Raw genomic sequence first — 12,746 nt, forward strand, 5'->3', positions numbered from 1 at the left:
TGTCAAGAAGAAAGTTTTAGACACAAAGCTTTACTTTTAAAGGCACTATCTTCTATTAAATTCTCTGGATTGCACCTAAAATTAATAGGTAATTTCATGGTCAAATTACCATTCTCACCCCAACAAGGGATACACAAGAATACTGGCATAGCACTTGGCCACTTGTGTCCACTGTGAGTCAGTCAGTGTCTTGCCTGTGTCCCTTCGTGGCAACTAAAGGAGGCTTTGCTAAGCCTGAATCTTGAATTCCTCTATTCAGAGCAATATTCATTTTCCAAATATATTTCTGCATAATCAAAACTGCTTATTAACATTTCATTACTTCTTACTAACATTTCAGTATCTTTTCATTTTTTTCAGGTACAACTGGTTATTTATATATATTCACCTGTCCCTCTTAGAAAAGGTAACATGTTTTATCATTCTTTTATCCCTTATATGAGTGGTTTTTAAGTCATTGGAGCCAGTAGTCAAGTACTGGAACCCTGCCTTACAGCCTCTGACAAGGGTCTGAGAACATAATAAACACTTGGTAAGTTTTTGTTGGAATGAAGTAAATATTCATCACTAATACTGTAATTTTTAAATTGCATTTCATTAGCCCCAAGTTCTAATGGCAGAAAATATACTACAGAATCAATCAAATTCTAGGAGAGACATCACTGTAATGAAAACTAATCTTTCAATGCCAAGAGCCCAATACCAATTTTTTCTTTCTTCAATACCTAGTGACATGATGTTCTCTCATTTATTCTAAACGAGAATTTAGAATATTCTCTTTCCTCTTAAATTACAGCCTCTATGTAAATCTCTTGAGCAGTTTAAAAGTTAGATTTCTAAAATCCAGGATGAAGTGGATTTAGCTGAGTACAGACACATAGCAAGAAGTGCCCCAGATAAAGTTAGCTTTATTATCACTACAGTTGTTAACATAGTCTAATAATCACTTCCATCTTGAAAATAAGTGCAAACGATTTACCAGCTCATTAAAATTTGACATAAATTTGGAAGAGGATGCTAAGTAGTGAAATGAATAAAGACACCTTTTTTTCCAACTTGTTGTGTTTGAGTGGATACTGGCAAAGCACATATGCTATGAAGTTTGTGGGTAAGGTAGCACTTCTCAAAAAACAAGTGAACTGAAAAAAAATTCACAAATTCTTTTAAAATACTTTTCTTCTTGCCTAAGATATAACCTAGACTGGTTCTGAGTAATTTTCTCAAATACTATCTGCAGTGATCTTTTCAGTTACAGCCCTCCAGGCTTTCAGCCACCTGGAAACATTAAGTCCCCCTGGAGTCTTATCCTGACCTGAGTTCAGGCCTCTATACTGGAGGAATTTTCAGAAGCTTTAGACTAGTAACTTATCTGCTCAGTATCAGGTCAGCCACTCTGCTGATCCAGCTCCGATACTGTAACCTAGTTTCAGGCACTAAAATTTTATCTGGATATTTGTAACCAAGCTCCTATCTTGTACCACCTGAAACTAGGTCCTAGATTCTTCCGCTGTGATCCTTCGTCCTACTGTGGGACTTTACTTTGTATCCAAGTTGGTGTAATACTCCCTATACTGTCGAGCAAGCCTAGTTAGAGCCCTACTGTAGAATTCCAGTCTTCATGAATATGTCCCCAATACATGCCACCTGATGGCTATGATGCAGACTTCTCTCACATCTGTGTTTCTACTTATTGCCTCCTGTCAGACTCCTCTAGAAACAGGCCCTATGCTTGAACTAAATTCCCTACCAACTGTCAGTTCCTTTTTCCATGCCTTGCCTAGCATTGGCAGGGCTGTCGGGATTTTGGGTCCTGCTCCTCCACAGACTGATCCATCTCAATGCTGAGTTCTAATTCTAATAGTAACTCAATACCGCTATTGAAAAATAGGTCTGTTCAAACCATCCAACAGTAAGTTTAAAATGCCTCATTAAATATACATCTGCCACTTGAAAGTCCAAAAGAAAATACCCAATACCTGTCTGAATGAATCCTGATTTGTATCCATTAGTTGTGCCATTTTCTGGGGCCACGGTTGATGACACTGAAGAGTTTGGTTTAATAGAGTGGCAAATGGTAGAGGATTGTCGGCTTCTACATTCTAGAAAGGAGTAAGAATCACATTATGTAAGGAAAACAATATTCTGTTAAAACAGGTGAGGGAGACACAATCCATAAAATCTCTAAAATAAACTGCTGTTCCTCAAGTGGCAGCACGTTCTTCAACAGAGATCCCCCTTCCCCAACCTTGACTCCAATAGAATGTTCAAGCTGGTGAACACAATTCGTCTTCCTAGAGCCAAATGTCATGTTTGGAAGGCAAAGAAATAGTTACAAAGAACAATTAGACATTTGTTCCTCACAGACTAGTTCCCAGGAGAAAAATTACTCATAACCTATATAGTCATGTTAGTTTCATGGGTAATACTGAGGTTAAAATATCAATAATTTATAAAAACCAAATAAGCTTTCAAGCACCAGTTAACCTTCTGTCCAGGATTGATTTACGTGTAGAATAGTAATCTAGAGTCCTTCTAGGCTGCCTTCAACCCTCCCTACTCAACCTTAATTTACGTCCAGAAACAGAAGCAAAGAAAATATTATACACAGAGGAGAAAAATTAGAAATTCTTATTATTCTCAGTTCTTATTAGAGGAAATAGGTAGACAATATTCAAGGTACTTACTGATCATACAAAACTAAGCTTCATTTTAAATGAGCCAATATTACTTGAGGCTTTGGTGTAATATTTTAATAATACTTTGTACTGATTCAGGTAGATAGCAAATACTGTGACAACCTGTGTCACAGGTTTTCGGGGCTCTAACTTCCAACCAAATTATACTGTATGTTGTACTATAATAGTCTTTAAAGGTAGCATGTGAAAAAGAAACATAAATGGTTGTAAATGACAAAGTTAATTATAGTGGGTCCTTTAGAGAATTTCCAAGTTTATTGGATACATGCAAAAGTTAGAGGCAGTTTTCTATAATCTTCTATCTATGACGTTCCTTGAAGAGCTACTGTATTTTGACTGAAAAGGATATCTCCACGTTATGTATATTATATGCAAATATGTAGTTTGATAGGTATGTACATATATACAATTCCAATTCCAAAACAGAATGACTATAAATGTGAGGCTCCAGAAGCCACCCAGGATCATTGTGTCACAAACTATTTCACAAATGTTATTATTTACCAGAAAGGTGAATTGTCACTGAGCACTAAATAAGAACTTAAAAATATTTTATGCAACCAAAACAAAAGCTAAAAAAAGGCAGTTAAAAGGCAGGGAGGTGATACCTATCCTATTTTTACTCTTTTATTAGGGTTCATGACATTTAAAATGATTTTTCTAGAGGAAAAGTCTTTAGACTTTATCAGGATAAAGAGTTATCTATAATTTACCACGCTTACAATTTAGTGGTCACAGCACTGATCACAGTCCAGATGATCCCTGCCTCAGAACATGTAGCCATTTCCTAAGGAGTTATATAATCTCTCCTCAAATGCAACCAGGAGTCATTATGGTGAAGGATTCGGAAACAAATCTTCAGTTGTAATTTGAATTTACTATGCTATTTTTCATGGTCAGGCCAAAATCTTTCACAAACAGAAATATTAAAGACAATTATTCTATCGTCTTTAACAATATAATAATATTAATAATGGAGGGGAAATCTCAGCATCTAAGAAACTGCTCATAAGAATTAGATGTCCCACTGCATTAAACAATGTACAGAACTTGTGGCAACTCCTATCAACCACAAGATGATGTGACATTTCAACTGGATTCATTTTCAAAAATAAGTTTAAGTTCTTCCTAACTGAAGAGAAACAAAACTTTGTCAACTTAATACTGCCTTTTCCCAGGTATGATGAAGAGAGCATTATTTATTCCAAAGTTTGCTTAGTTCTAATAGAAAAATGAAGACTCAAGAATTACCAAAGACCCTAAAAAAAGTAGAAAGAGCATCTGACCAGGAAACTGACACTTTGAAGTCCTCTCTAAATGACAGAAGAGCTAGAAAGAGCCCATTTTTCCCCAAGAGCTGTATTCCACACCCCTAAGTGACAAATACAAGGAGAAATACCCTTTCCCAAATTTCAATAGTTTCTGTTAAAAACAAAAAGGAGCAAGTCAAATAACCTGCCAGAGGGCTTTACATTTTTGGATTGTCTTCTGAACTTGGGATATTTATCTATTCCACACCTGGATTCTGAACCCCGTATGGGTCACTTGTCAATACTATCGTAACATCCACATTCCCTTCCCGTTCCCTCCCAGAAGCTGACGCTACCTTTCCAGCAGATAAGAGGTCCCTTCGACAGTACACCCTGGGAGCTTCTGACTAGGTAGTACTTTAAGTGCTTCTGCTTCTTTGGCTGGGTGGTGAGCTTCAAGTTTATGTGGTTGGAAAATTCCGTGAAATACCGAAATCCTCTTTCTCCACAGCCGATACAGTTTCCAGAAAACCCTAAAAGGAAGAAAAACAAAGTTACTGGTGGCCTTGTTTGTTGTTACAATACTTTCACATATAAAAAACACAGAAATATTCACTCTTTGGCTTGACAACTTCCTAATTTTGAGGAAATAATTCAAAGGAAAAAAAACATGTACAACAATTTAGCAGTTATTTTATAACAGTGAAAGACTGAAAATAATTTTTAAATGCTCTAAAAGGATAATGGTTAAGGAAATAGAATAGATAGTATCATATGATAGAATTTATATAGTTAACATAAAAAATTCTGGTCCTAGAGATATCTATTATTTCTTCCTTACATATTCCCTTCTTAACCTACTGGCTCTGGTTCTCCACCCGACCCACCATGTGGACTTAACTCCATAGGCACAATTGATTAGACTGTGGATCAATATTTGACCCAATCTAGGATAGTCAGAGTCTCTCTCCTGGAATGCTGAAATAAATACAAAAAGAATCAGTCATATGGTACTGGACCCTGGATATGTAAGGTTTTGTAAAACTGGAACCCAAGTCAGGGCTATGCCATCTAGGGTATGGGAGAGAGCAAACTGAGAATTGTGAAGAGGAAGCTGGTCTCCAGATAGGAGAGCACGAACAGAGATGTATAAACTCAGGGCATTGTTAGCTTCCTAGTTTCTATGAGATCTAGGGAACACAAGTTCCCTAAGGGTCCCATTTCCTCTCTGTTCAACCCCTCTTTATTCAAACTAGCTCATTATTCCTTAGACTTAACATCAAACAATTCTCACTCAGATTAATCAAACAAAATAAGACTTTCAGTGATCTTCTTGGAACAGAGGACATGGCAAGAAGAAGAAATGGAGAAGGATGGGAGGATGAGAGGTCATGCTTTGCTTGATTGGAAATCAAATTTTCAATGTCCCTTATTACACAGAAGAAAAGTGGATAGTAAGAGAGTGAGTTCTTCTGGTTGTGAGTTATGAGGACATAACATATGTATGGCCATATTGGCAAATAAGGGCATTCCAAATTTCATAAACACAATATCTCTATATACAAATAACTAAATGAAAATAAATTCACTTATGGAATAATACACTCTTTTAAAACCACCAAACCAACCTGTTTCATAATTAACAAAGATACATAAGGAGAGTAGAGAAAGACCATGAGGATTAAAGACAAAATATCTCACAATGTCCCAATCTCAGGATGCTGACAATCAATTCAGTACATTTAGAAATGGGCATTCCAATTTATTATTATTTATTCAATAATTTTTTATTGAGCACCTACCTACATGCCAAGCATTTTGCTAAACATTGGAAAAACAGTGGTGAACAAGAGATAGTCCCAACTTCTGGTCAGTTACATAAAATTAGTAATTCTATATAATTAGCTTATTACCATCATTTTATAGAACTATAAACATCAATATAATTTCATAAATTATTTAAAACATATTCAGAGATGGATTGCATTTGAGAGCATTTGGCTATTTGTCTAATACCTTGGAGCTGTAAGCCAAAAAAAGGAAGATGTCAATAACTGCCTAGTTTACCAAATTTCTAAAGCCAACCATCCATGTAACCATTCATCCACCCGTCCACCCGTCCACGCATCCATGAATGCATGCATCCATCCACTAATGCATGCATCTATCCACCTGTCCATCCATCCACCCAACAAATATCTGTACTCTACTATGTGCTAGGCACTATTTCAGGTACCAGGTTTTTAGCACTGAACAAAGAAGACAAAACTACTGCCTCCACAGAACTTACTTTCTGATGTGATCATTATGCCTTGATAGAAAACTGGCTGACCTATGAGGCAGATGCAACATACCCAAAACACAATAAAACTAAGAACCTTCATCTGAAATAGAGACAGTGCCAAAAAATGAGGTTTATCTGATAGGTCCAAGTAGTTCATCAAAGATTAATGTGAGAATTAGAATTAACAAATTACTGGGGTTAGATTTTATCTTTTATCTTTTCCTCTACCTGTTTTCTGAGGTGAAAAGCAAGACTTGAGTATGAAGAGGGAGAAAAGCAATGGATCTGGATAATCTTCAAAGAAGAGAAACTTCACAGTAATGATGAGAATTAGCAATATAAAAGAGTAAGAACTTTAGAGTCCATTTTTAAAACTCTGTATAGTTTCTGTATTAACTTTGGTTCAAGAGAGACTTTATCTGCTCAAAGTTCTTGCTGTCACTATCACAATAAATAATATCTCTTACAGCCAAATTACCTTTCTAGTTTTTCTAGCAATCAGGTCTTCGAATTGCAAGGCAGATTTGGGGCATATGTGTGGCCAAGTGATCAATTTATTTTAAAATCAATTCCCCCACAGTCTTTGGAATCTGCGTAATTTATATAAAAATTTAGACAAATTGATATTGGAGTCCACAGGGATTCTAGAATATTTTAAGCTTAAAAAATTTTCCCCCTATATCTTTTTAAAATTTTATTTGTTTTTTTTTTTTTTTGTCCACACCGTGCAGCTTGTCAGATCTTAGTTCCCCAACCAGGGATCGAACCCAGCCCCTCTTCAGTGAAAGCACGGAGTCCTAACCACTGGACCACCAGGGAATTCCCTCCACTATATCTTAATGCGTACTAAAATCAACATCATAAGTAAGAACTGTTAGATGAATATTAACTTTTTGACAATAGAGTAATGAACATATAAAAATCTCATTGTGCTTGTTCAAGAGAAAACTTTTACCATTTTACTGTACTACACTTTCACTTGGAGAAGTGGTTAATAAAAAATTATGAACAAAGTTCCATGTCTATAAGGGTATTTAATAAATATGACAGAATGGCAGAATAATTACCATTTAAAGAGCAAGTACTATATGCCAGGCACTGTGCTATTGGGTACCTTATAAACATCATCTGTTTGATCTTTATAATCCTGCCAGGTGGGCATTATTGCCTCCTTTATATAGATGAGGAATCTGAGACTTCAAGAAGATAAGTAGCTTGCACAAGTTCTTAAAGTGCTAACTAGAAAATCTGGGATTTAAACCCAGTTCCAATTCCAAAGCCCATGCTCTTTGGTTTCATATTCCCAATTACAAAGGATTATAAAATCTATTATTCTGATGGTGTTTTCTGTGTGAGTCCCATGATGTATTCTAAGAGGATTCCTCTAGTCATGAAGAATCATTGAGCAAAAAGACATTATAAGAGATTTTTCTATGTCTTCAGTCAGAGCCACATATGAACTGTTCCATTCGATAAAACTTTGATGCTTTTAAAGGGCTTAAAAGAAGTTTCCCAAAGTTGTTCTACCAGAGCCAACTAGGTTCTTAGCTCTGTGATGCAAAAGACTATGTCTTATCATTAGTGTGCCCACATATCATAACCTAACGTGATTTTGGGAACAAATACTGTTGAATGAATGAATGAACAAATGAATCCTTGGATCTTCTTTGCTAATTTAGTCCAATGTATAAACTTTACCGTCAGGTGTCTATATTAAACCATCTGCTCAATTTCACTGAAAGAAAAAAAATGGATATTTTAACAAATGAGAGCCTATGAAAATGAAAATTACCACTTCTTTTCCTATGAACCAAGAGAAGGCTTTGAACTGTAGTTTAAGGAACGTTTATTAACCATGTGCAGGATCACTTTCTGACTCAAGATATTGATCTATGTATTTCTAGACTTTCTGATGATGCTTTATAACTTGGAAGAATGCGTCAAGCTAAACAAACACACAGCTCACTGTAAATACAATTCTTGAATTCTTTGCCCTCTCCTTTCTTCTTCGTTTTTACTGATATTCTTGCTGAGGACATGTATCTGATTCTATCTACAGGAACAAATTCTGAGAAACAAAAGCAACTCCAGAGAAACACAGCAGCAAAAAAAAGTAACAAACCTCACATGCCCTCTTCTTTCTTTCTTTTTCTTTCTTTCCTTCTTTCTTTCTTTCCTCCCTCCCTCCCTCCCTCCCTTCCTTTCTTTCTTTTTCTTTAGGCCACGCCACATGGCAGGCATGCGGGATTTTAGTTCCCCAACCAGGGATCGAACCTGTGCCCCCTGCAGTGGAAGTGAAGAATCTTAACCACTGGGCTGCCAGGGAAGTCCTTACATGCCCTCTTATTTGCCTTTTTAATTATTAAAAGTTAATTTAAGGGGTTTGAATCAAGATAGCAGAGTAAGAGGATGTGGAGCTCACCTCCCCCATGAACACATCAAAAATACATCTACACGTGGAACAATTATCACTGAAAACGAACTGGAAACTGGCAGGACTCCTGTACAACCAAGGCTGTAGTGATCAGGTCGAGACCTGTGCCCCTAGAAGAAGACTCAGAGAAAAATAGAGATTATGTGGGTGGACACCCACCCTGTGGAGTGAGTGGTCTGAGCCACAGATTGAGTGCCCCAGTCCTGGGGTTTTACGTGGAGGAGACAATCCCACTTGGCTGGTTGGAGGGCCACTGAGACAAACAGGAGGGCTGAGGGAAGCCTAGACTACGCTCATGAGGAGTGTGCACGCTGGCTTGCCCCCAAGCAAGGTGGAGAGAGGTCTGCTCTAGCAGCTGCCGGGTTTCTCACAACCTCCTTGCCAGGCACCCCAGTCCAAGCTGAGCGAAAGCTCTGGTGCTGCTCACTCCATGCCACAGTGTGGGATATAGAGGTGACCTGGTGCCACAGTGGGTGGGTAGCAGCCATCACTTACTCAAGCAGCACGTCAGAAGCGTTCCAGATCTCTGACGCAGCTGTTCCACCATAGCCCATCCCCTGATACACACTGAGACTCCATGTGGGTCCCACTTGCACTGCAGAACCTGGGGGCAGTGATCGGCTGTGAGGGACAAAGGGGACTTGCCCCAGAGGCTGCATTTGAGTGGAGCTGCAGGTAACTACACAGGCAGTGCATCAGACCTCTGTCTGTGGCCGACATGAGCCAAGAGGCTGCACAGGCTCCACTTGCTTCAGCCCTCCACCCCTCTGGGGCAAGGGTCCCCACACAGGGAGAGGAAAAAACACATACTTACAGGGAAAAGAGCCAGCATGAGCCCGACCCTCAGGGCTTCTGCTCCAGCAACTTGGGGTCAGACTCTGCCCCCAATACAGTGGTGATGGCCACCAAGCAGAGGGGAAGCCCTGTCTCACACCCAACTTCAGCTCTAGCCACTCCATCTCCAGCCCCACCTCCTACCTATGTGACAGCTGCCAGCACACCCTGAGGAAGGATGTGACTTGCATCCACATCAAATCCAGCTCTCCCAGCAAAGGCATAGGCCACATGCAGTCTGTATAGGGATGCTCCCACATAAGGACACCCCTTCAAGACTGAAATAAGTAACTGTTTCACCTGAATTCATAGAGGCAGGGAAAGCTGAGCAAAACAAAAAGACAGAGGAACTACTCTCAATTGAAAGAGCAAGAGTAAACCCCTGAAAAAATAAACAACAAGACAGAAATAAACAATTTACCAGATAAAGAATTCAAAGCATTGGTAACAAAAATATTAACTGAATTAGGGAAAAGAATTGATGTACACAGTAAACACTTTAACAAGGAACTAGAAAATATAAAAAAGACCCAATCAGAAATAAAGAACTCAATAGCTGAAATAAAAAACACACTAGAAGGAATGAATAGGAGACTAAGATACAGAAGAACGCATAAGTGATCTGGAAGATAGAGTAATGGAAATCACACAATCAGAACAACAAAAAAGGAAAACAAATTTTAAAAAATGAAAACAATTTAAGAGATCTCTAGGATATAATTAAGTATACCAACATTGTCATTATAGGGGTCCCAGAAGGAGAAGAGAGAAGGGGATCAAAAACATATTTGAGTTAATTATGACAAAACTTCTCAAACCTGAAGATGGAAACAGATATCCAGCTTCAGGAAACACAGAGAGTTCAAAAAGCGATGAACCCAAACAGACCCACAGCAAGACATGTAATTAATATGACAAAAGTTAAAGATAGAGAATTCTAAAAGCAGCAAGAGAAAAACAAAGAGTCATATACAAGGGAATCCCCATAAGGCTGTCAGATGATTTCTTTGTAGAAACTTCACAGGCCAGAAGGAAGTGGCATAATATATTCAAAGTGCTGAAAGGGAAAAACCTGCAACCTAGGATACCAGCAAGAATATCATTTGGAATAGAAGGAGAGATAAAGAACTGCTTAGACAAGCAAAAACTAAGAGTTTGTCAATATTGAACCTACCCTAAAAGAAATGTTAAAGGGTTTTCTAAAGTAGAAAAGAAGTAAAAATCTATAGAAAATGGAAAATCCCACTAGGAAAGGCAAATATATAGTAAGAACTGAGGATCAACCACTTAAATAAGCCAATACAAATATTAAAAGACAAAAAATTGTAAAAGACAAAAACTTGTAAAAACTGTAACTACAATAAATGGTTAAGGGATAAACACATGAAGATGTAAAATATGACATTAAAAACACAAAATGTGTGGGAGGGGGGTAAAAAAAGTAGATCTTTTAGAATACGTTTGAATTTAAATGACGACCAGTTTAAAACAGTAGATATACTTACAGGTCAACATATATGAACCCAGTGGTAACCACAAATCAGAAACCTACTAGAGATACACAAAAACTGAAAAGAAAGGAACTACTGAAGAAAATCATCAAACCACAAGGGAAGAAACAAAAGGAAGAAGAAATGAACAGAGAAGAACTGTAAAAACAACCAGAAAACAAGTAATAAAATGGCCATAAGTACATAACTATCAATAGTTACTTTAAATGTCAATGGACTAAATGCTCCAGTCAAAAGACATAGGGTAAAAAAATAATAATAACAAGAGCCAAACTTATAGTAATAGAGAGTAGAATGGTGGTTACCAGAGGTTAGGATTGGGGGGGAAAGGGCAGATTAAAAAAATAAGGAAAAATGGTGGTTGTCAGGGGTTAGAGGGAGGGGGTAATGGGGAGTTAGTGTTGAATGGGTACAGAGTTTCAGTTTTGCAGGATGGAAAGAGTTCTGTGGTTGGATGGTGGTGATGCTTGCACAGCAAGATGAATGTACTTAATACCACTGAACTGTACACTTAAAATGGTTAAGGCGGTACATTTTATGTTATGTGTATTTTACCACAATAAAAAATTGGACACACAGAAAAGACATAGGGTGACTGACTGGATTAAAAAATAAGACCTTTTTATATGCTGCTTACAAGAGACTCATTTCAGAGCTAAAGACACACACAGAGTTTAAGTGAGGGGATGAAAAAAGATATTTCAGCAAACAAAACTGACAAGAAAGCAGGGGTAGTAATACTTACATGAGACAAAATAGACTTTAATACAAAGGCTATAACACACAAAAGACAAAGAAGGGCATAATATAATAAAAGGATCAATACAAGAGGAGGATATTACACTATTTAACATATATGCACCCAATACAGGAGCACCTAAATATATTAAGAAAATACTAACAGACATAAAAGGAGAAATCAACAATAACACAGTAATAGTAAGGGACTTTAACACCCCACTTACATCAATGGACAGACCATCCAGACGGAAAATCAATAAGGCAACACAACAGACCAACTGGACTTAGTAGATATCTACAGGACATTACATCCAAAAACAGCACAGTACAAATTCTTTTCAAGTGCACATGGAATGTGCTCCAGCAAAGATCACGTGCTAGGCCACAAAACAAGTCTCAACTAATTTAAGAGGACAGAAATTATATCAAGCATTTTTTTCCCAAGCACAACAGTATAAAACTAGAAATCAATTACAGATAGAAAAATGGGAAAAGAACAAACACATAGAGACTAAACAACATGCTACTAAAAACCAATGGGTCAATGAAGAAATCAAAGAGGAAATCAGAAAATACCTCAAGACAAATGTAAGTGGAAACACAGCACTCCAAAATCTATGGGATGCAGCAAAAGCAGTTCTAATAGAGAAGTTTATGGCAATACAGGCCTTCCTCAAGAAACAAGAAATATGTGAAATAAACAACCTAACCTACCACCAAAAGGAATTAGAACAAACAAAGCCCAAAATCAGCACAAGGAAGGAAATAATAAGGATCAGAAACAAAGAAATAATACAGAGATTTAAAAAAACAATAGAAAAGATCAATGAAATCCAGGAGCTGTTTTTTTTGAAAGATAAGCAAAATTGATAAACCATTAGCCAGGCTCACCAAGAAGAAAAGAGGATACAAATAAGCAAAATAAGAAATGAAAAAGGAGAAATAACAACTGATACCACAGAGATACAAAAAAGCCATAAGAGAATACTACAAATA

The 12,746-nt window shown here is 37.3% G+C and overlaps 1 protein-coding gene across 10 annotated transcripts in view; it reads right to left on the minus strand.

Annotated features, from left to right (window-relative positions):
• GREB1L (GREB1 like retinoic acid receptor coactivator) overlaps nucleotides 1–12,746 on the minus strand; it is a 260,561-nt gene that overhangs the window by 94,495 nt on the left and 153,320 nt on the right. For all 10 annotated transcript variants that reach the window (XM_079942265.1, XM_079942261.1, XM_079942260.1 and 7 more), the window contains 2 exons: nucleotides 4,303–4,479; nucleotides 1,977–2,099 (listed from right to left, as the gene is read on the minus strand). In XM_079942265.1, the coding sequence (XP_079798391.1) occupies nucleotides 1,977–2,099; nucleotides 4,303–4,479 (300 nt within the window). The remainder of the gene's footprint in view (nucleotides 1–1,976; nucleotides 2,100–4,302; nucleotides 4,480–12,746) is intronic.

This window comes from Stenella coeruleoalba (genome assembly GCF_951394435.1).
Source record: "Stenella coeruleoalba genome assembly, chromosome: 14".
Lineage (NCBI taxonomy): Eukaryota > Metazoa > Chordata > Mammalia > Artiodactyla > Delphinidae > Stenella > Stenella coeruleoalba.